Source organism: Phalangium opilio, unplaced genomic scaffold (genome assembly GCF_054372755.1).
Source record: "Phalangium opilio isolate 3A_F unplaced genomic scaffold, DU_Popi_V2 ptg000002l_1, whole genome shotgun sequence".
Lineage (NCBI taxonomy): Eukaryota > Metazoa > Arthropoda > Arachnida > Opiliones > Phalangiidae > Phalangium > Phalangium opilio.
The window spans coordinates 2723804-2748352 of record NW_028324144.1 but is presented as its reverse complement, the minus strand read 5'-3'; the positions used below and the strand labels follow the sequence as shown (position 1 = coordinate 2748352).

The 24549-nt window shown below is 37.9% G+C and overlaps 3 protein-coding genes across 10 annotated transcripts in view; 1 reads left to right on the top strand and 2 right to left on the bottom strand.

Annotated features, from left to right (window-relative positions):
- The window catches only part of Rim (Rab3 interacting molecule), a 50649-nt gene extending 49298 nt beyond the window's left edge, over window positions 1–1351 (bottom strand). For all 8 annotated transcript variants that reach the window (XR_016366828.1, XM_089838875.1, XM_089838848.1 and 5 more), the window contains exon 1: window positions 842–1351. Coding sequence is in view for 7 of the 8 variants with exons in the window: in XM_089838875.1 (XP_089695001.1) it covers window positions 842–990 (149 nt within the window). In the remaining variant the exon portion in view is untranslated. The remainder of the gene's footprint in view (window positions 1–841) is intronic.
- A 6470-nt stretch (window positions 1352–7821) lies between these two features.
- On the bottom strand, window positions 7822–20835 carry Oseg4 (intraflagellar transport protein Oseg4). The gene is made up of 23 exons (XM_089838240.1): window positions 20648–20835; window positions 20348–20459; window positions 19214–19288; window positions 18933–19025; window positions 18649–18830; window positions 18477–18557; window positions 17852–18020; window positions 17268–17410; window positions 17045–17170; window positions 16864–16956; window positions 16314–16406; window positions 15709–15908; window positions 15511–15634; window positions 15342–15451; window positions 14331–14670; window positions 13076–13282; window positions 12877–12962; window positions 12659–12805; window positions 12360–12555; window positions 10948–11524; window positions 10044–10173; window positions 9867–9935; window positions 7822–9121 (listed from the first exon to the last, which is right to left on the bottom strand). Exons 1-23 carry the CDS (start codon window positions 20669–20671, stop codon window positions 8899–8901), a joined length of 3600 nt encoding a protein of 1199 aa, XP_089694366.1. The 5' UTR covers window positions 20672–20835; the 3' UTR covers window positions 7822–8898.
- A 58-nt stretch (window positions 20836–20893) lies between these two features.
- On the top strand, window positions 20894–24354 carry muc (dihydrolipoamide S-acetyltransferase muc). Its single transcript, XM_089838779.1, has 8 exons — window positions 20894–21148; window positions 21240–21576; window positions 21635–22113; window positions 23156–23296; window positions 23368–23449; window positions 23512–23667; window positions 23736–23800; window positions 23882–24354. The coding sequence occupies exons 1-8, from the start codon at window positions 21033–21035 to the stop codon at window positions 24009–24011; spliced, it is 1506 nt and encodes a 501-aa protein (XP_089694905.1). The 5' UTR covers window positions 20894–21032; the 3' UTR covers window positions 24012–24354.
- The last annotated feature ends 195 nt before the right edge of the window (window positions 24355–24549 follow it).

The window sequence follows — 24549 nt, the reverse complement described above, 5'->3', positions numbered from 1 at the left end:
TGGCCTGAATTTTCCTTAAGGCAAAAATGCCTTCTTTACAAAAATAAATACGTAGAACGCTTAATTTAAGTGTTGATAAACTTTTGCCATTATTAAATAGAAAAGTTTGGATGGTAAATGATGTTACTAATTTGAAAAAAAAAACCGGTTTTTACTGGGGTGGTGATTTTATTTTTGATTATCGCAATGTGTATAGTTCGATCGAATATGTATTGATTGGAGAAATTTATCAATGGTCAATTAGGGATGTAGAATTATCATTAAAAAACCGGTTTTTTTGGTTTTGTTTCTTGGTTTGTCCATATTCATTTGGCTCCAGTAAAAAATATAGTATACATCCAGGATAGGTGAATGCCTCAATTGTTAATAGAGGAAGTAAAATTACCATTAAAAAAACCAGTTTTATTTTAATTAAAAATCTTTTCTATGAACATTTATCATGTTTTTCACCTAAAAACCGTTTTTTTCTGGGGTTTTCGTTTCTTTTCAATGAACCTTCCGTTCTGCTCGTTAAAATTTGCGTATCACTAGTGTTTAAACGTAAGTTACAGTACGAAGATCCCGTTAAAAACCCGGTTTTTGTTAAAAAAAAAAAAAAAAACAAACCTCGTTTAAAGGGAGTATGAAATAAATCATGAATAATCCTTTGATAATGGTAACCCATATATGAAAAAAACACAGAGAATAATCACGAAATAAATAATTAATAAGAAATAAAAGGTTACAGCAAAGCAGTCTTTTTAAGAGAGCAAAGGTGGTAGGCAAAACTGAATGAATAGATGGGGTGGATAGGGGTGTGCAGATGTTTGTGTAAATTGTGTATATTAGCAGCGTTTCTTACTTTAATATTTCCATCTCTTTGCCCTCTTCTTCCCGTTGCCTGGCCATGACAGATTCGATGATTTTTCTTTCCTCCTCGGTCAAATGGCTGAGGTCCGGCAGAGGCGGTACCTCGTGGGCCACCGGAGCGACACCCTGAATTTCGGACATGCTTTTTCGAAACTCTTCTACAAAAGTCACGCCGGATTTCCGGTAGAATCCCGTCTTGATATATTTAAAGTTACACGACCGTTTTAAAAATCAGATATCGCTCTTCGTTCGTTCGTTCTACTTTCTTCCTTTCTTTCTTATTTATTTATTTAATAACACTCCGCGCGCGAACGCGACAACTCTTTTGTTTATATTTGTCAATGGCCTTCCTTGGCAAAGGCCCGCCACATTCCTACATTCTCACCAACACCTCTCCCTATTGGTTCGATTATATTGGAAGACGACCGAAATAATTAAACGAAACCGAAACCAAAACAACGATTACCGACAGACGATAACACCACACCGGTACGGTTCCCCTTTTTTTCTCTGTTGTTGTTTTCTTTCCTTCACTTTTAATTTAAAATGTCACTTATTCGAATTATCTTCATCTTTAACCAAATTTGTTTTTGGCTTTAATTGGGATTTAGTTGGAAATTTTCTCTTCAAAGTTGCGTAGTAGTGGCGGCGGCGGTGAATTAATTCAATTCAATTCAATTAAATTATATTAAAATTATAATAATTCTTTTGGTTTTTGCGGTTTTAAATTCGTCATGATGGGTTAATAAAAACAAATTAAACCGAAGTATTTCAATTTCAATTTCAAAACTAAATAAAATTATAATTTCTCAGCGTTTATTTATTTATTTATAAATTTGATGTTATTTTGGGGGGGGTGAAAAGGGGCAGGGGGGGTCGCGAGAAATATTTTTAATTATTTGGAAAGAGCTAGAGCCGTTTGTTTGTTTATTTATTTGTTTGTTTACTTTAAACACGGAATGGAGTGTAATGTAATGTAATGGGGGTTTAATTTTTCGAAATTCGATTAAGGGGGGGAAGGGACTTCAATTAATTAATTTGATTTATATATTTATATATATATATTTGTTTTTCTTTGAGAATTAATAACTTTTATAATTTATTTAATTACTTGTTTGTTTATTTATTTATTTATTTAATTATTTTTTATAGACAAGATAGAGAAAAAAGATTTTAAACGATTAGGCGGTGGTGCTTGTTCTTGCTATTATTATTATTATTATTATTATTATTATTATTATTTAGTTTGTTTATTTCGCGTAGGCCTAAGAAATCGGAGCTGTTATTGTTGGTTTTAATTATTTAGGAGTTTAAATTAATATTAATTTTAACGTTAAAGTATTAATTTCAATAAATTAATTAATAATAATAGAGTGATTGGTAGTAATTAAAAAGAAATTGTGGAGGAATTAAGGCGGGAGAAGAGATACAGAGAGAGAGAGAGAAGGGTATGGGGGGAAAAGGGTTAGAATGATGTAGGCTCGGGGGTTTGTTGGCGGGTAAAAAGGGTTCTCAAAAAGCGTAAATAGTAGAGTATGGTGTAGGCCGCGATTTGGCGCTCCTGTCCTCCCGCGCCGCCTGTTCGTAATGGCGTCAAACGGTCGGTCTTTGGGAAGCGAGCAGCAGCGGGGCTTTCTTAGGTTAGGCCTAACTGACGCGATGGTAGCCTCGAACGAACGCCGGCAAATCCACCATGGCGATTGGCGGATCGCCTCAGCGCCGTCTTCTCTTCTTTTTTCGAACCGTCGCTGACGGCGCCGAACCAAAAATACCAAAAAAATTCCGCTTCTTCCTCGTCAAACCGCGACGACCAAAAAACCAGCCTAACTTCTAAAACAAACACCTTGGTTAACTATCGTTTAACCTTTTCCGATCACCGATAACGAAAAAACTGCACTCCTTAGAACTATAAATTCGCATTACAAAAAAATTTATATTTCACCGAACTCCTTTGGAAAACTATAGCGGAACAGTTCTCGTAAAAATCCGTTCATTTCCAACATCGAATGATGATTAAACTCAAATTAATTAAACGAACAAAATCCAATCAATCAATTTCGCGGAGTAGTTTCCAATTTTCATAAAAATTCACGGTATAAAATCATAGAGAGAAAGTTCACTTTACGTAGAAAAAATTTACCGTAGCGATGGAAGAGTTTAGAAGAGAGAGACCAGAAAAGGCTTAGAGTAGAAATTTTTCGTCCAGAGAGAGAGAGAGAGACCAAGAGAGAGAGAGAAAGAGAGAGAGAGAGACTGGGAGAGAAAATCGCGTTAAGCCTAATTTTTTCTCGGCACCGTTTTCGTTTGGTTTCGTTCCCGTTTTAAGGTTGATTTCTTTTCACCGAGAGACTTGGTTTTTTAATTTTATAATTTAAAATGTAATTAACGGTTTAACGGTTTAATATTCCTGACGTTCGCGTTGTTTAAATACTTTAATATTCCGGTGGTTTTCCCCGTAATAAAGATTTGAAAAATACTGGTTAGGAAAATGTTCGTTCCGTTAGTTCGGGCTCTCTTTTCCGGGGAGCTCCTGGCGAAACGTTTTACGGAGAGCGACTCGCGCACCACCAACCATTGGCACAGGCGCTCTCAACATTTAGCTAGTCTCGTCTTGCTCGCTCGCAAAGAGCTAGGCCACGTCGTCCACCGTTACGTTCGCGAGTACAGCCTGCATGGGTCAAACCACCGCCGCAGCTAGGGGAAACACACTCACTGCGTGCTTCCCTCTCTCTCTTCAATATACAGTCAGAGTTCCCAACGACAGAAGTACGCCACCTGAAGTCTAACCGTCTTTAACCCGTCTAGCGTATTTGTCAGTTTGGAATTAGTATCATTCCATGTTAATTTGTCTGAATCCTTTCTGTGTTTTCATGGGTAATAAGCAACGCGCGAGGTGCAAGGCAAAGCGAGATAGATTATTCGCTATGGGTAAAATTCATCATACATAATGGTTAGTCTATAGTTTTAAAAACAAAATTCGCCTTAGATACGATGAGAAAACGGATAAACAAGGATTTCATGATATTTTCCTATACCCTGTTAAGGTGGTACATTATTTACTTCCCCTCCCGGCGCCTACCAATTTCGAAATTATGACCTTGATATACCACCAGAAAACAAATACAGACAAAATCTACATTTCTCTCTAGAACTAATTTCTCTTAAATCAGTATAGTCACATTAAGGGTTCTAAACTTCAAGTAAGCAAACTTCTGTCAATGAGAAAGAATAGGGGAAGGTAGGGGAGGAGGAATACAATCGAATAGAGGAAGTTTTAGAGGAAAAGGAGAGAGAGGAGAGTCAGGGGGAAGGGGAAGGGGGTTGTGCTACTGATAGAAAAGCCGGTGGTGCATACTGCGTTCTATGGAAAAGGGACGAACCAGAAATTAAACGGGGTTACCTTAAATTTACGATTTTATAATCTTAAACGAGAGAGGCGAGATGGAGTAGAAATATATTCATGGCGCGGCAATGAAAGTCTCCTAGAATACCTCTCGAGGGCTAATATCTTTGATGGGGAATCGTTAAGCGCCGCCATCTAGTGCCATTTAAAAATAGAAGCTAGTTCTCACGAATTGACGATGAGATGAAGTAGTAATGTTCATGGGCCGTGGTGCGGCAATGAAAGTCTCCCAGAGTACATCTTGCACGACCCTACCTTTGTAGGGGATTTGTTAAGTGCTGCCACCTAGCTAGTTCTCACGAATCAGCTTCTATTTTTTAGACAAAGGGGGCATTGGCATCGTAGACGTTTTGGTACGCGTACGACCCTATCAAAATAGAAATTACCGAGGATGTTGGGAGGACTTTGTTGTGCCGTTCCGTAGATGGCAGTACTAGTCAGACTACGTTATAGGTATTATGGAGATCTCGACTCCATCAGACTTCTTTCCTCCAAGTTCTAATGATGTGGGAATCGAGAAAAGGGGAATTTGTCTCTCCTCATCCCCCACACGACTAAACTTTATTAACAACGGTCCTTATTTAAAAGAGTATTTGTTGTATATATATTCCTTCCTAGTGTGTCCCTACTCGACCCTGGTACTCCGGATAAGGGTTGGACGCTAACCCTGTTACAAAAGGGGGTGACCGATCAACTCTAGCGAGTGATTTAGTCTAATTTTTCAAATCCCACCCCTCTCTTTCCTCTAAAGGTTTCCTTTATAAATATATATACAATATACTGGTAGTTTTCAAAAACGTTTAAAATTAATTATGATTGACACATTTGAAACGATGGGGGAAATTAAATTAAATTTGACAGATTGGTTTTTAAAATGTTTTAAATTAAAATCGTGTTTGGGAAAATTGGCAAGGAAATTAAGGCTTTAGATAGTCATGGAAATCATGGAAAAGTCAGGGAATTTTGAAATTAAAATCTTTCTAAAATTATTCAAACATATTATTTGGGTAAGGCATATTTATTTTTTTAAAGGAATTCGTGTTTTAATAAAATAATTTTTGGCCTATTTTTTATATAAAACAACCTACTCATCAACACATTCGATCCCTAACACCAAGATGAAGTTTAAACAATGAATAACTATATCGTCATTGGTTCAAACAACGTGGCGACATCTATGAAATTGTTCGTACAAATAGGAAATTAACCACTACAAATAATAATCTAATAAACATCTAACCACAACTAAAACCAAATTCGGAATTCGTAAAATCCCTATTTCTAATATATTTTGAATAACAATAGCTTATAACTAATATATTTCAAACGTTTATGAATAATTAAAACCTAAAATTAATATATTTGTAACGTTTTTAAGTAATTAAAACTTAAAATTAATATATTTAAATCGTTTTGAAAAAATAAAACTAATGTTTTTAAGCTAGCCCCTGTAAGATATCTTTTCCCTGAACATTGGTGTGCGGCAGCAACAACATTTCTACAGGGGCCATAGGTTTAACATGGGGTTGTTTCCGCCTAGATGTCGGCTTTGCCCGCAATATCAAAAATGGAAAAAACAACTGTGTACAAGACATTGGTTTTCTTTTGGAAGAAACTTTGCGTCAAAACTATGACGTATCAATTCATTACTCATAAAATGACTCATGGGAGCGGAGTACATTCGTTCTTATTATTTAATTATTGTTTCTTTTAGTAGGAAAAGGGTGTGATAATATTAAATTACGTAACGTGTTTTTCAAATTAATCTTAAGGCCCAAGGGATAGTGGCGTTTAATTTTGATTAACATAAGGTTTTGATAGTTTTAAATTCTTGAAAATGTGAAAATTAAGAGAATAATTATTTGTTAATTAGTTAAATCCAAAAATTTCATGATTACGTATGATCGTAACGGTGGCGACTTCTGGTGGCAAATATTGGAAGCTCGCAAGTGGTATTTGTTTCACAGACAGGGTAACGTCATAGCGGTGTCGTTTTCTAATTCAAGATGTCGCCACATAATGTTTAAACCGCGATAGGGTCTTTCTCAAAACATTGGATATATCAGAGGCTACTATCCCTTTAATGCATCACGTGTTGTTGGCGAAATAGTTTATTTCTGTTTATAGTCATTCAGCGGGTGTATTTTTTCACAAAATTAAACCGATTTTTCAACGAGGATTTAGGAGAAAGCCAAGTTGCTCAAGGGGTATAAAAGTATTGGAAAAGTTTCGGCCTAACTCCACCAATTTCTAATATCAAAGTATTTATATTTGCACAAGCTCTTCGGCGTCAACCAAAGTAAAGACAGAAGTAATAAAACCCAAAGTTTTCATAAACAAAACGCTTGAATTTCTCTAACGGTGAATTAACCTTAGAGAAGAAAGGTGATATGATGTAGAAGGTTCATGGGGACTTGTTTGGTGTTCCATATATGGGGTACAAAACTACGTTATAGCTCTAAAGAAATCAACTCCATCTCACCTCTCTCCTCCAAGTATTAATACGACAACCGTTCAACGGTGTAAAACGTTTCCTAATACTATTGATAACTTTTGGATAATTTACTTTATGTATGGTAGCGAACAGCGCATGTCAGTATTGGATGTATGCTAGTACATATACTGATCGATCATTTTCAGAAGAAAGAAAAAAATCACCAACTTTAAGGGATTTAAAGTACTAAATATTTTGTTAATTAGCACGGATTGTGCCTTTAAATTTCGTAATTAAATAATTACCGTCCTTTAACAGAGGGGGAAAGCCAGTAAAGGTCAAAGGAAAGATACCGGTAGCAAAGGCTTACTATAAAAACGAGATTTGAAACTAATGTAACTCCATCTAGTGACCGTTATTGATACTAGTAAAGATTTTTCAACCGAGGCTTAGGGATTGCGAGTCCCGTGGGAAAGTTTAAACTTTTAAAAGTTTTCAATTTATAAAGCATGTAACTCGAATTGAATCCTCAAAATAACTAGACCTAGGCTTAAGTATTTAAGTTGTTAAAAATTAACATACCATTTGAATTCATTTATTTAATCCCGTTTCTTTGAGCTGAGTGAATTAAAAATGTATCTGGAAAATAAATATTAAAGATAATTTAATTTCTATCTCAAAAACACATTAGGCCTAGAATTAAGTACCTTAGAACAAATTAAATACATTTCTCAATTAATTAATTAACAACCGCAATAGTAATAACTCAATTAAACTTACAAGTTCCATAGTATATTCATAATTTCACTAAGCCTTGGTTAAAGCCCGCGGCGGGCTGCGAGGCCAATTTCGTTGGATTCCGGAACAATACTAACGGAAAATGGATATTTTTAAATTTTCGTAGCAGACGAATCCAACATCATTTTAAACAAGGAGTGTTTTTACTGAAGTACAAATTAAAGTTTGCTCAAAAGTGCATTTATTTCAGTTAGGACTCCTTAAAAATCACTCCATGGTGGAAGATTTCCAGCGGATGATTGAAGTCGTATATTCCTTTCGTCAAAACTCGAAAATAGGCTAAATTTTAACCTTGAACTGTCACATGTGTAGGCCTATTTAAATAATCCATCGTTAATTCCTTCAACAAATAATTTATTTATTTCTTTAAATAAATCGATTAACATGTTGTACCCTACTACGAAAATATTGTAATGCATTGTATATTTTTATTTTTTTGGTAAATTCTTTCAAAGGTGGAGGAGAGGGGGGGGGGGTGAAACTGGCCTATTTCTAAAAAAATTAACAAATTGATTGTAATTAATTAAATTTGATTGGTGGGTTGGTTGGTTGGTTTAGTGAACAATACTGTTAAAAATATGTACTTGTAATTAAGATATTCAACCAGGAATACATACAGCTAATAGGAATTATTGTAGCCCAAAGATATCTATCCCATGTTTCATTTTGTGGGTATACCGGCCTTGAGAACTTAGTTACTAATCCGTCACACCTATGAATAATTCTAATCACGTCTTTATAACTGTAATTTCATTGGTTGCTAGCAACGCGAGTTCCTAGGCGCATGCGCAAGGTTCAACGCGCATGCAGCGAGATAGATTATCATTATTATTATTTCACCACGCATGCATCACGGCTGCCTATACTGATTCTCTCTCCGTCTTTCTCTCCTCATGTCTAGCTAGCTCCTCCCACAAACCCGCCCTAGATACATTGTGAAAAACGACACACAATCATTCCTATTAGCTCTACGTGTATTCCTGGTTCTACGAACTCTTAACAAAATGGACGGATTTATTTGGTTGATTCACTAATTGTTTTTCGTTGTGAAGAAAATTATAAATATCACAGATTATGTGTACTGTAATAAATGCTAAGCCTAAACTATGTAAAAAGCTGTAAAAGTGCAAATACTGTTACATCATTTGTTTATCTATTTAGTTTTCGTGGAAAAACAAACAAACTGCAAATTAGTTTACGTTTCTACGTTTTCTAACGTAAACTCAAGAGTATTTTTACCGGGATTTCATTTCATTTCATTTCTTTTCATTCAATTTGAGATCGATTATAATACGTATAATTAACTACCAAGGACACCAGCACACCACCATTTCCTGAAAACGTTGACCTTTGACCCCCATTTCAATCAATATCTATTTTATTTATTTTATTTTATTCTTTTTTTTTTATTCTTTTAAATGCCCGAACCAATTACGCTCATATTGTCAATATCGTTGACATTTTCATCGTTGACTGACGCGTGACATAAGAGACAATGTTGCCGCGATATCATGTCTTGCTTAAAAGCGCTGTGTTTGCAGAGTTTGCAAATCCATTGTTGCGTCGCGTCCATAATTGGTCGACCCGTAACCATACAAACTGAGAATTTAGCGTTGCAACTCGGACAGATTGAGCACCTTGAAATTTAATTAAAATGCAATCTTTTAAATTTAGATTTAATGAAGATGCTCCAAACCAAACTCCCGCATGCTTATGGTGTTTATATTTTACGCGTTAAACCGAAATTTATGTGCAAATTGCACGATGAAACAAATTCTACGTGTAAAATTCACGATGATACACATTGTACGCGTAAAATGCACGATGAAACCAATTGTACCAGTAAAATGCACGATAAAACACATTGTACCAGTAAAATGCACGATAAAACACATTGTACCAGTAAAATGCACGATAAAACACATTGTACCAGTAAAATGCACGATAAAACACATTCTACGTGTAAAATGCACGATAAAACACATTGTACGTATAAAATTCACGATGAAACACACTGTACGTGTAAAATTCACGATAAAACACACTGTACGTGTAAAATGCACGATAAAACACACTGTACGTGTAAAATACACGATAAAACACACTGTACGTGTAAAATTCACGATAAAACACATTGTACGTGTAAAATTCACGATAAAACAAATTCTACGTGCAAAATGCGCGATGAAACAAATTGTGCAAGTGTAAAACATGCGTTAAATCCGCTCGTTGAACCATATTATAAGTAAAGCATATTTAATGTACAAAACAAGCAGTGAAACAAAGTTGACGTGCAAAAACGCTCTAAACCTAATTATAGTGCGAAACCCAACCTGCCAATACTTCTAAACAAGTAAAATTGAAACATTAAAACCAACTTACCAATCTGGAATCATCGTTTCGCAACTTGTGCATTCGGCTTTCGCGGAGCGTCCGTCTTTCGGGCTGTGTCTAATCATATAAAATAATACCAACCAAAAACAAACAATTATAATATAGGCCTAGGTAAAAAGTAGCTCCCAAATATAATCAAAATTGAATAGGAAATAAAGTGTTTACTTCAAAAATAATTCCATGGCTAAATCCTGATATTCTTGTCGTTTCTCTGGGGTTAAATTTTCCAGCGACTCTAACTTTATGAAGGCTTTTGACGCAGTTCCAAACGAACGATTGGCGCAACTGGCAATTGCTTCAATATAGAAAAAACTTCCCGGTTCAAATTCCCTGAGATACGTTTTTAGGCCAAAATTTGATCCAGTTTCCCCCTTTTACCTTTACCCGGGTTTTTCTCCCCTTGACCTTTACCCGGGTTTTTCTCCCCTTGACCTTTACCCCGGGTTTTCCACCTTGACCTTTACCCCGGGTTTTCCACCTTGACCTTTACCCCGGGTTTTCCACCTTGACCTTTACCCCGGGTTTTCCACCTTGACCTTTACCCCGGGTTTTCCACCTTGACCTTTACCCCGGGTTTTCCACCTTGACCTTTACCCCGGGTTTTCCACCTTGACCTTTACCCCGGGTTTTCCACCTTGACCTTTACCCCGGGTTTTCTCCCCTTGACCTTTACCCCGGGTTTTCTCCCCTTGACCTTTACCCCGGGTTTTCTCCCCTTGACCTTTACCCCGGGTTTTCTCCCCTTGACCTTTACCCCGGGTTTTCTCCCCTTGACCTTTACCCCGGGTTTTCTCCCCTTGAACTTTACCCCGGGTTTTCTCCCCTTGAACTTTACCCCGGGTTTTCTCCCCTTGAACTTTAACCCGGGTTTTCTCCCCTTGAACTTTAACCCGGGTTTTCTCCCCTTGAAGTTTAACCCGGGTTTTCCCCCCTTGACCTTTAACCCGGGTTTTCCCCCTTGACCTTTACCCGGGTTTTCTCCACCCCCCCCCCCCCGACCTTTACCCAACTAGGTTTTCCCTGATCAAAAGCAACCCTACTTCACTAAAAGAAATCAACCAAAACTTACCTAACAAGCAAAAGACGTGTTCAGCGTTAACCATATCTTCGTATTCCCTTAAATGAAGCGCGGTTTTCATGGCAGCATCCATATAGCCTTCATAAAGTTGTTTCTGCGCTAGAAGATAAAAGTGAAAGGCTTCAGCGCCCCTCCACGGTTGGTCAATGGACCTGGTGTCCGAATAGGGCAGATTCTCGTCTTCCAGTAAGGCGTTAATCGTCGAAGACACGTAACGTCCGGGTTTCCCGCTGTTTGTCTTGGCCATCTTGCGGATATGGCTCTTATGTTCTTCCACCAATAAGGCAGCCAGGACGTAAGTTTTCTTTAAACGAGATGGCGGTGATGTTCCCTTGGCATTTTCTTCTTCGGCTATTTTGTACATCATTTTAGCCGCGTCCAAGAACCGATTGGCTTTACGATAAAGTTCAACGGCGCTAAGGAATTTCTTTTTTTCCAATAGATGTCGCGCGTATTTCGTAAGAAGCGTGTCTATATCGTGAATATCGTGTTTTTTCGCCAACTCAATGGCCGTGTTCCATTGGTTTAACATTACGCAACAGTCAATGGCGTTCTTAATTTTATCGGCCTGTTAAACATGAGTTACTTTGTTTGTAGGTAAGATTTGACTTTAAAAGAGATAGTCGCGCATATTTGTAAAAAAAAATGGACCTGCGACTATCACTTTAATCAATGGTAACGCCTATAAAGGCGTATTATCGAAGGGCTGTAGAATGCGCTATAAAAGGGGCGTATCCAGAACTATATTTTGAAGTGTCACTATTTATGAAGTAGTGATTTTGCAATGTCAAGTGACATAAGCGTGAATATACGACTAGGCGGGGATAGATTCAACAGAAATTCGCCGATGCCCATTACCAATAGAGAGCTTTCAGTTGGAGGAGGAGCTCAGTCTCGTGACATAATTTACGCCGCCATATTGGCGGGTTTAAAGGCGCAGAAATGAAGCTAAGACCACCCAATATGGCTAAAAGTACAGCGGTAAGACTTGGGAGGGTGTCACGTACTACTATCCCATCTGAAAGCTCTCTATGCACTGAAAAAGCTATGGAATTCACGCATGCCCAGTAGAACTCTATTTGATAAAAGATAGGCTTGATATAGAGTGGTACTTAGAGGGGAGGAGCTACGGGGAAGTGACGTCAATATTAGTAACTGTCTAAATTGTATGGCCTGAGCTAACTACTTCCGAAAACGAGGCAAGTAAGAGATAGGGGAAGGTGGGTAAGACGTCACAAGAATGTTCGTAGTAGGTAGCGGAGTATAGGCCCCGCCCCTACATATCGCATTGTACACCCGCCTTTATAAAAGAGATAGTCGCATACGTCAAAACTTTATTCGTTTGAAGGCAAAGTTTGTGGTGTAAAGATAATGTGAATGAAAAGAGACAGAAATAAATTTACTTTGATGTAAGCTTCAACCGCATTCTCGCACATCCCCACCGAAGCGAACATAGAAGCGACTTCCGGTAAATGTTTATGATTTTCGGGCAATTCTTTCATGAGAGCTTGAAGCCCGTCATAATCCTCCAACATATAATAACATTCCGCTAATTTCTCGTGATTATGACTATGTTCGTAATAAGTCACTGCATTCTCCCTAAAGAAGTCGCCAGAGAAGACAGAGACATACCCAAACTTATAACCACCTTCGAGAACAAGTACCTAGTCACCACCCTCCATATAGAGTACTAAGTACAAACCATTTCTGTCTATCAGCGTAATAATCACCAATCGCGTTCCACGCTTCCTCCAACTGTCTGTCATCAACGCCACTTACGCTACCTTTCAAAAGTTGGACCACTCTAAACCAATCCCCCAAAAGCCGGCGCAAATTGATGGCCAAGTCTCTAAGTTACGTAGGTAAGTAGATCATGTAACCACGCCCATAAATAAGCTTGGAAGCCAATGTCTAAAATACCTTCGGTCTATGTCTAAATAAAGCTTTTCCGCATCGTCAAATTGTTTGAAATACGCTGCGACTTCCGCTTTTCTCAAATTATCGTTCTTTTGTTTGAATAAACAAAGTTAACCCCGTGAAATATATATTTGTGTGCGCATGCGCCAAAGGGGCCAGAGAAATTTCCTTCCCCCTTTCATAAAGACTGAGGACGACTCACGGTTAAGTTGGAGACTTTTTTCGTGAACTCAATTCCCCCGTAGTCTTTGCATCGGACAAAGGCGCTTTCCGCAGTTTCAAAATCCATTTTTTGGAGGGCGGCTTCGGCCAGCAACCTCCATAACCTCGGGTGCGAATTATCTTCGATAAACTGCGAGGCTTCAGGGATACCTACTTTCTCTAAAAGGTCCCTTGTGTCCCTAAGAGACTGTTTCCCCCAAAATAAACATGAATTACAGCGTTGTAACACATTTTTCATTTCAAAATTTTAAATTGATTTTTCCCTGACAGTCTAAAGTCATTTTCCCTGACTTTTAAACAATCGTTTAAAATTCCCCCGACATTCATTTTCAAAAAATTCCCCGACACCAGTTTACAAAAAATCCCCCGACATTTATTTCCAAAAATTCCCTGACAATTATTTCCAAAAATTCCCCGACAATTATTTCCAAAAATTCCCCGACAATTATTTCCAAAAAATCCCCCGACAATTATTTCCAAAAAATCCCCCGACATTTATTTCCAAAAAATCCCCCCACATTTATTTCCAAAAAATCCCCCCACATTTATTTCCAAAAAATCCCCCCACATTTATTTCCAAAAAATCCCCCGACATTTAGTTCCAAAAAATCCCCCGACATTTATTTCCAAAAAATCCCCCGACATTTATTTCCAAAAAATCCCCCCACATTTATTTCCAAAAAATCCCCCCACATTTATTTCCAAAAAATCCCCCCACATTTATTTCCAAAAAATCCCCCCACATTTATTTCCAAAAAATCCCCCGACATTTAGTTCCAAAAAATCCCCCGACATTTATTTCCAAAAAATCCCCCGACATTTATTTCCAAAAAATCCCCCGACATTTATTTCCAAAAAATCCCCCGACATTTATTTCCAAAAAATCCCCCCACATTTATTTCCAAAAAATCCCCCCACATTTATTTCCAAAAAATCCCCCGACATTTATTTCCAAAAAATCCCCCGACATTTATTTCCAAAAAATCCCCCGACATTTATTTCCAAAAAATCCCCCCACATTTCCAAAAAATCCCCCCACATTTATTTCCAAAAAATCCCCGACATTTAGTTCCAAAAAATCCCCCGACATTTATTTCCAAAAAATTCTCCGACATCCCCCCAAGACACCCGTTTTCAAAAATCCCCCCAAGACACCCGTTTTCAAAAAATACCCCCCCCCCCCCCCCCCCCGACACAAATTTCCAAAAAAAACCCTAGGAGAGCAATGAACTTACTTTAACTTCGTAATCGATTATATATTCAACATTGGGGTTCTCTGGATCTTGCATTAAATCGTCCAAGAGGACAGCCTTAACTTGCAAGTCGTTAAAGGCGCACAAGTAGCTGCTACTTAAGACGGGTTCTTCGGGATCGAGTCCGCGAAAAATGTACATTCTGGTTTTCTCCATTAAAGCGAACATTTCGTTGTTATCCATGGCCCATTTTACATCCCAGACATCTCTTCGTTCAAAAACGAATTGTTCGCCTATAGTTACTTGTCCCGCGCTATTTGTAACTCTGGCTTCGAGATCGTAAAGTAAAAGCATCCCATAGATATCAATGATAGACATTCTCCTAAAAATATTCACCCAAATTTATTGTCTAAATTCATCTTAAATACGTTGATTGTCTATTGATATTTTGGCCCATTTTTAAAATCCTCGACTTATGTAGACATTTTGCCCTATTTTTAAAATCCTCGACTTATGTAGACATTTTGCCCTATTTTTAAAATCCTCGACTTATGTAGACATTTTGCCCTATTTTTAAAATGCCGACTTTCGTAGATATATTGGCCTATTTTTAAAATCCCCGACTTTTGAAGATATTTTGGTCTATTTATAAAATACCCGACTTTTGAAGACATTTTGGCATATTTTTAAAATACCCGACTTTTATAGACATTTTGGCCTATTTTTAAAATCCCCGACTTATATGTAGACATTTTGCCCTATTTTTAAAATTACCTACTTTTGTCGACATTTTGGTATATTTTCAAGCTTTTGTCAACATTTTGGCCTATTTTTAAAATCCCTGATTCTTGTAGACATTTTGGCCTATTTTTAAAATCCCTGATTCTTGTAGACATTTTGGCCTATTTTTAAAATCCCTGCTTCTTGTAGACATTTTGGCCTATTTTTAAAATCCCTGATTCTTGTAGACAATTCGACCTAAAACAAATTCCCCGATTTTCCCAACTTTTCCCTGACCAATGGCAACCCTATTCAGTAAAAACAAAATCTTACGTTGAGTTACTGTTGAGGCTAATTTTACTTGGTCTACATTGGACTGAGTAACGATGTGTTAGGGCTAAACTGGGCAAAGCGTAACGTTGAAACGAACCCGATTCACGACCCTAATGCGGAACAATAAAATTAACAGGTTGACCAGTCAAAGGTTAACAGCGCATCTTACAATTATAAGTAGTTTTTCAGAGGCTGTGACGCAACATACGGGGTCAGTTGTGGGTTCGTAAGTACGCTTTGATTCTTTTGTAGAATCATTTGACCCCGATGGAGTGTCGTCAATATGAAATGTTCTAAATTAAATTAAAATTAAATCTTAGTCTTATTTTCGAAGCCACCATGCACCGGGGTCACGTGATAGGTTTACTTTTCTTGTCCCGCTTTGGCTTTAGTTGTTGATAAGTCAATTATGGTTCTACTTCTAGGGGTCTGATAGTGCCACGAGTAAACGGCGTCTTTGGACGCGGAAAAGACGTGAGATTCGGACATGGTCAAGAATCTCGGTTCAATCTCAATGTATCTCGAATCTAACGGTGTTCCAATAGCGTTGCATAAAACCAAAACATACTGACAGAAATAATGTTTAATTTTTAAATTAAAATATTAATATAAATCTATATCAGGGATAGATTTAATTTTAGAAGTAGGAATGGAGTCTAACGTTTAGTATTTACTCCAGTCCGACTCATAGCACCCCCAGTATAGAGCCCCTCCCTCCAACACGTAACGAAATGTTTAAATTATCTTATTGGCTCACTTAAACTACGTTTTGATAACGTTGCTGATGCGGGGATGGCGAAAAATACGTACTTCCTTTTTTACCTCTTCTTTCATACCACCCCCCCCCCTCCCGTCCCATGGAAGGGGGTTCGGGACTTTGACGTGCGCCCAAATTACTCTGTTCTTCATTCCTACTTCTAAAATTAAATCTATCCCTGTCTATATAAAATGAGAGATAGTTGATGGCCTCACTTGGTTACTACCATCATCGGACTTAGTGGCTAAACAACAAAATTCGCCGCAAGAAGCCATTCCCATTAAATTTTTAACGTATTTTGTACATTTCTGAAATGGTACCGTATCGAGCGAGAGTTTTAAGGCGATTTTATTTTATATCAATAGCAAATATAACTAATAGAAAGTTATCAAGGCACTTAGGAGAGAGCAAGCCAGCCGTGGTCACACCTCTCAATTCTGACGTCTTTAATCTAACCGCGATATCATTGGTCGGTAGCAACGCGAGGTCGGGTACGCGCGCTAAAGGTTCAACCTTGAAGGAGAGAATGATGTAGTGGTAAACTCCATATCTATAACGTTGCCTCTGTACCGCCACATATACGGGAACGGCAACCGAAGTCCTCCCAGTATTATCAGCGGTTAGTTAGGTAGGGTCGTACGACGTACAGAAAGCAAGCACTAAAGGCTCTCATTAACCCACCCAATGCCGAGCTTACTTCCTATTAATTCTATTTGCCATTGGTAATATTACGATAATTTAAAAGGTTGAATGTACTATACGCACATCATTCGTATTCGTGTTCCAAAACATGACTGTACTCTCTACCCTTTCGGCTTTTGTAAACCCGTATACAACCGTATTAGAGAAATAACACCACTATACAATAAAAATAAATAATCACGGATATTAAAAAATCATTCCGCGTGTTCCTTAATTTAGTGAACTTTGCAAAGTTCAAATTCACCTTATAATCTGGACGAATATTGGCGAAGAATACAAAAGAATCAACGCCTAGGGCGATTCGTAGCCCTCCCCCTTCCCAACAACAACTAACAACATCCCTTCCTGGAATCCTCAAAGTGTGAAGATGCTGCAAAATTACCCAAGTGTGAAGAAATATACATAAAAGAAATGAATTTAATCTTTCAATTTTTCTTTTAAAATAATAATTTTTTTTATTAAAATACCTGGCCTAAAGGATCGTAAAATTTAACAGCGTTCTTTTTATCATTTTCGGAACCAAATTGCTTTCCAGTTGCCGCTAATATATTCCCGCAATGATTCCATTGAACGCAAGATATTGCCATATCGGTGTCAACAATTATGGGCTCTGTTTGTTTTTCGTTTAAATTTGTTTTTTTAATTTAACTTAACCCGCACTTTTAGCATAAGTTTATAAGTGATATGTTCCTTCCATAAGTATGACACTTCCTATACAAGTTCGTAATGCTACTGAGAGACTTACAGCTCGAGATAACTAGTTCGAGATCGACGGAAGCGAGTCAATTGAAGTCCTACACTCGGTGGTTAATTAATTTTGCATGCAGGACTTAATTCCATCTAGGTTCTATTTAGCGTGCATTACTAAGCCTTTGACAGCAGCGCCTCCTCACCAGGCGTATGTTGCTTTACCCTGAATCTATGACCTACCTCACTCACTTCAAAATTACAAGCTCCAGTTTCTAAGTTACCAGAGATTAAAAAACTTATGGATGGAACATATCTTATGAACTTATGTATTGTTTTAAATAAAACGTATTTAGGTATGTACCATCGTCACTTTCATTTTTCATCAATAAAACTCTTCCATTATCGTAGGCAATGGCTAAAGCTGGTAAACCCGGTTCGGCGTAACCACCTTTACCATTGTACCAATTTAAACCAATAATTTTTGGTGTGATAGATGAAGAATTTTGGATTGAAGATAGAGGTACTTTGGACTAAGATTGAATATATTGTTTATGAGTTATGAGTAATGTTTCTTTGTTGTAAAATATAAATTATGTACGTATTGTTTTACCAAGAAGTGATATCTAGTTTGTTTATTAGGGAGAAGGTATAAGATGCCTAAGTATTCGCGCCAGCCATAGTCCCAGCCAGTCCCCCTTTCAAAATACAAGGGGGGACGTAAAAGGGGGCCCCGGGCTATTTCGCTACACTCTCCTCAGTCGGAATTAAATACGTAATTTTCGACATTCGCGTCGCGCTGACGTGAACGAGTTTTCAATAACCAATGAGATATCTCGCTGGTTGCAATTTAGAGGCGGCGGGGATTAACAGTCCGGACCTACTATACGTTTGGCCTGGAGATAAAGAGCTAGAATTGTGGATGAATGAATTTATACCTTCTCCCTAATAAACTATAGATATCACTTCTTGGAGTTGGTTTTACTAACAAGATAATTTCCATTTTGTTCGTAGATATGTATCTCGGTACTGTCAACTCCAAAAAGAATTAATTTAGTGTCAGGTGACCACTGGGAAAAAATCAATCGCGTTTTATAACTTGTTGTTTAAAAAAAGGGGGGTAATTAAATCTAATGTCAATCTTAATTAGATTGAAATTACCTCAACATGCGAAAGTCTAACGTTTTTCAGTTCTTTCCCCCAAATTCTATTACCATCAACGGAGCCGACAATTACGGCTCCGTCTTCGTAAACAATGCAGATTTTTTGACCATCACCACTCCACGTCATCCCCTTAACAACTGATTTGTTACGATTATTAATCATTTCTTCGTACCACGATCCTTTTATAATATAAAATTGCGAATAAATAAAATGAAATTTACTATAGGCCACATTTCAAAATAAATTAATTTTAATTCCCGACGTGGTAATTTAATTTCTACCTTTGTATAACATCCATACTATAATCAGACCATTTTGATCGCTCGATGTTAGTTTTTGGAATACGTCATTCCAAGTTACAACTTGTACTGTGCCTAATTTTAATTAATCATTTTCTTTTATAAACCGATTTAAACAAATTTAGAAGTAATAGACCATTCCATAAATTGCACTGTTAGAGAAGCAAACACCACAGGAGCCGAGGAGTGCGATCTTCCACTCCTGGGTGTTCGTTTCTTTGCAAGTAATTTATGGAATAGTCTATTAGATATTTCAAGCTAACCATTGTGCCCGTCAAGTGATTGATTCATTGATAAATTACTAGGAGCGGCTAATCCACGTACTTTACCGTCTTTTCCTATTAGCGGATATTAAAATGTTGTAAAAACGTTGCACATTTAAAAATATAACAACTTCACTACACATTATAGGCCTGCGTGTGTTCTTTTGAGAAGTGTATGTGCCGCGAAACAATTTTTTGCGGGGACGTAACAAAGTTTGGTAGAAGGAATGGTTAAGGTATGTTATTGAGCAATACTCTCTACACTACAATCCAACAGCAATAGACGTTTTCAACGTAAAAAGGGGGTAAGCAACCATCGGTATCGGGGGTTGATTCATTGCCATCCCCGTCTCTGCGCTCTCTCATATTCAAAAAGACTACAGCGCAGGCGCCAAAAACCGAGATGGAAGGCAAAGTGTCTTTCCCTCTTAGTTACATCGAAATGGCCTAACTATCTCTCTTACTTTCTTTCTTTGGGGTAACCACCCTAAATCTTGGGGTGGTAAACCCACAAGGGAACCATGGTTTGTTAAAGAGATTTACAACGTGTAATGTCATGTCGGAGCGAGATAAGAACGGTCACGCCCCTTCTTAACACATTGTACATCCCTTTTAAGTGCAGATAAAGAGTACTGGTTAACCACGGGGGGGGGGGGGGATTATCTAAACCTTCCCAATGAAAACTTAAAGATGACGAGATAAGATTATAATAAGTTTACAGGGAATCTGAGGGGTTAGCCCCCTGGACTCAATTCCTTATGGCAGCAGGGGGTCTGAGCCACAACTGATTTTAACAAAAGATAGTTGAAAAAGGCGTATAAAAAAGACTAGACTGCACTGATTCCTCAAACTCTCTATTTACCAACGGTTTTACCTCAACTGAAGGCTTTGTTGTTAAAATAGAAATATTTACTAGTATCAAGCTACTATCATGCCGTTGTGGCGTCGTGCTAACATGGCACTAGGCACTATTATACTAAATGGGGAGATATATGAGACCCCAGGGGGGCTAGTATAGGAAGAGGGGTTTCATTCATGGTGGTCATGCTATACATACGATAATATCCTTTCGTTGTGGTTTTCATTGACAATTCATTCCGCATGACAAAACCCGTAAATGAAATAAGTACTTACCCATCTCCAATTTCAAGACTTTTAGAAGTCCATCATCACCGCCACACGCAATGTATCCTTGGTCCTTGTTCCAAGCGATACATCGTATTTGCGTGTTATTTGGTATTGCAATCTGAGATTCATAAATTGAAAATAGTCAATTGTCTAATTAACACAAAATTAATAATGAAGACAAAAAACAAATTTGAATGACAAAGGCTTAGCTAATAAATAAAAACAAACGGAGATTCCTATGGCTTTTAAAAGTAAACAATGCAAGCCTTGGCCTATGATATTTTTAACAGTATCAGTAATAATTACCTTTTTGCTTAGATAAATAAACATGTTGCCTAATTTAAATTAGATAAAGACTATGAACACATTTATCTAACCTATCCACCACTAATTAGGCCTAATTAAATCATATCTTAAACGCGATTTACATATTTTACACGAAGCAAACGGACAACTTTCCGAGACGCCGACTGAACGAAAAGTCATTGACCACGGGGTTAAGCAGACGACGCGAATGCAACCGGTGTGGGAAGAATATCATTGGCCCACACGGACGGTCCGCCTAGAACGTTACGCGATTGGTGAAACCGGTTCGACCATGGAGTAATGAAAATCTTTGGCTTCACGCAATAAGTAAAATCCCGAAAAATTTCTTTGTAAATTATCTTTAACTCTAATTAATAAATAAATAATGATGTCTAACGTCTCGGTAGTGTGTAGATGTAGTAATTTAATAACTAGAAATTCGACTCGCTTATATAATATTGGACAATCAGGAAACAGATTAATAAAACCCGCCAAACTATGGTATGTAAAGTTCTAGGTCAAGTCAATGTTACGCGGGAGGAAGAGAGCGCCGCGAAGACTTTAAACACCTTAATTACTTTAATTACCGCAGGAATATATCGAAACTTCATTACTTAACATCGAGAAATACTCTAGCCCTCTCGAATTGGCATGATCATAATAATAGAATTCAATGGAACATTCGAAGTTACAGTTCCGACGCGGATTTTCCATCTCACCACAAAGTGCCACTGCCAGCGTTATCACCAACGATGGAAATGGGTACCATCATTTCGTGGGAAAAGAAAGAAGGTGACAAGTTAAACGAAGGAGATTTGTTAGCCGAAATTGAAACCGACAAAGCCACCATGGGCTTTGAAACACCCGAAGAAGGCTATTTGGCCAAAATTTTAGTTCCAGCTGGATCCAAAGACGTTCCAATTGGAAAAGTACGCGATAGCGTAAACTTCACACCCAAAGTCGATTGTAATTGGGTTTTATTTCTAGCTTTTGTGTATCATTGTTGAAAATGAGTCAGAGGTGGCGGCTTTCAAAGATTACGTTGATAGCTCAACTCCTTCTAAACCAGCGGCATCCGCAGCCCCGCCCCCAACCCCGCCCTCTGCTCCTAGTCCAGCAGCTCCCGCCCCTCCTAGAACCTCCTCATCAGTAACCTCATCCTCCGGAGTAGCTGGAAGAATCTTTGCTAGTCCTTTTGCCAAGAAATTAGCTTCGGAAAAGGGAATCAATTTGGGGGCTCTACAAGGATCGGGTCCTGGTGGGCGTATCATAGCCCAGGATGTACAAGGAGCCCCAGCTGGAACTGGAGTTGGTTTAGGCGCGGCGGCGGCTCCAAGTATGGGTTCATTTACGGATGCCCAAATTTCCAGTATGAGGCAGGTTATCGCCAAACGTTTGCTTCAATCGAAACAAACAATTCCTCATTATTACTTATCAGTCGATGTAGAAATGGAATCAGTTCTCAAGTATGATAGACGCTTCAGGGTTCATACAACTTTTGGAAAACAAATTTCCCTGAGATTTCCAGGTTTTTTCCCCATATACTTCCCTGAGTTTTCCACGTTTTTCCCGTATATGGAGTATCCTATGGAGCAAATGTTAACGAAGGAGGGGGATAAATTGGACTATAACATACTCAAAGGACATCCCCGTATCTCTAGTAGAACCAGAGTTATGAGCCTCCAAAGTTGGGTGTAACGTTAATCCTATGGAGGGGATTGTTCGTTCACGTTTTGCTTAATTACTCGGCCCCTGTTTGTCGCAGCCGTACGTTTTTAGTATGGTTAGATGGGGGACAAATTGGACTATAACATACTCAAAGGACATCCCCGTATCTCTAGTAGAACCAGAGTTATGAGCCCCCAAAGTTGGGTGTAACGTTAATCCTATGAAGGGGATGTTCACGAACATTTTGCTTAATTACTCGGCCCCTGTTTGTCGTAGCCCTAAGTTTTTAGTATGGTTGGATGGGGGGCAAATAGGACTATAACATACTCAAAGGACATCCCCGTATCTCTACTAGAACCAGAGTTATGAGCCTCCAAAGATTGGTGTAACGTTAATCCTATGAAGGGGATGTTCACGAACATTTTGCTTAATTACTCGGCCCCTGTTTGTCGTAGCCGTACGTTTTTAGTATGGTTAGATGGGGGATAAAGAGGACTATACCATAATCAAAGGACATCCCCGTATCTCTAGTAGAACCAGAGTTATGAGCCTCCAAAGTTGGGTGTAATGTTAATCCTATGGAGGGGGGATGTTCACGAACATTTTGCTTAATTACTCGGCCCCTGTTTGACGCAAATTTCCCTGATTTCCCGGAATTTCCCTAAAAATTCTAAATTTCCCCGAGTTTTCCCTGAGGTTTTTGTCAACTATTTATTTCCCTGATTATTCCAGCCCAGGTTTTCCCTGTTTTCCAGGTTTGTATGAACCCTGCGCTTAATGAACGCAACCAGTAATAGTTAACGAGGTCAAAACACGTATCTTGGGTTGTGGTTTATTTAGGTTAAGGAAGGAATTGAACCAATCTTTAAGTAAAGAAGAAGTCAAACTATCCGTAAATGATTTTGTCGTCAAAGCAGCGGCTTTGGCTTGTCGAAAAGTTCCGGAAGTTAACTCGTCTTGGCAAGATACATTCATTAGGCAGTAATTAGACCTTCTTCATTCTTTAGTAGTTCCTCAATGGGAACTATATAGATTTGGGACAATCTTTTCAGATATAACACGGTAGATATTAGCATTGCCGTTAGTACAAGTACGGGTCTCATTACACCCATTATCTTTGGAGCTGAGAAAAAGGTGCAATATTTCTTGTTTGAAATAGACAATTGAGGGTTCAATTGGTTGGTTTGTTTAATTAGGGATTGGCATCAATCAACCATGACACAAAAACCTTGGCAGCTAAAGCTAGGGAGGGTAAACTGCAACCTCACGAGTTCCAGGGTGGAACTTTTACAATTTCTAATCTTGGAATGTACGCCGTTAAAAACTTTTCGGCTGTCATCAATCCTCCACAAGTATGGTGGCAAGAAAACCTTTAAATTCTTAATTAAATTAAATTGATTAATTGCTTCTCAATTTGCAGTCCTGCATTTTAGCGGTGGGTGGAGCTGAGACCAAAGTGTTGCCATGTGACAAAAGTCCATCAGGGTATACTTTAAAAACTTAATGCTTTCTCCCCAATATTATAATTAAAAACTTAACTATCTTAATTAATTTTAACATGTATAGCTATCGAACTGCTTCCGTTATGAGCGTCACATTGAGTTGCGACCATCGTGTGGTAGATGGCGCCGTTGGAGCTCAATGGCTTTCCCATTTCAAGCAACTGTTAGAACGTCCCCAAAATATGTTATTGTAAAAACTAGATTATATACGTAAACTATAAATGTCTAGTTAACAGAAGAAATTAAATTAAATTAAATCTGAGATAAAATTGCATAATGTCAAACAAACAAACAAACAAATAAACATTATCAATTCCTAGGCGATGGTAGAGTGTGTGTGTGCAATGAAAATGAACCCCGGTCTTTAATTTGTACACCTGATATAACAAAACGACGTTAACTTAATCTTAATTTAGGCCTATGATTGTTTGTTTGTTTATTTGTTTTTGTAAACAAAAGTTTATATATAGTCATTGTATTGAGTCTTGTTGTTTGTTTGTTTTTTTTCCTAATAAATATTGGTTTTGTTTTCCTTAACTCTTATTTACTTAATGTTTTCGTGATAACTGACGTCATACACATTTATTTAAATGATCAAAACCAGTTTTCAGTCACTGATATCGCAGAATTAATCGATTAATCGGGCTTTTTAATCGATTAATCGGGTTTTTGAATGATAACTGACGTCATACACATTTATTTAAATGATCAAAACCCGTTTTCAGTCACTGA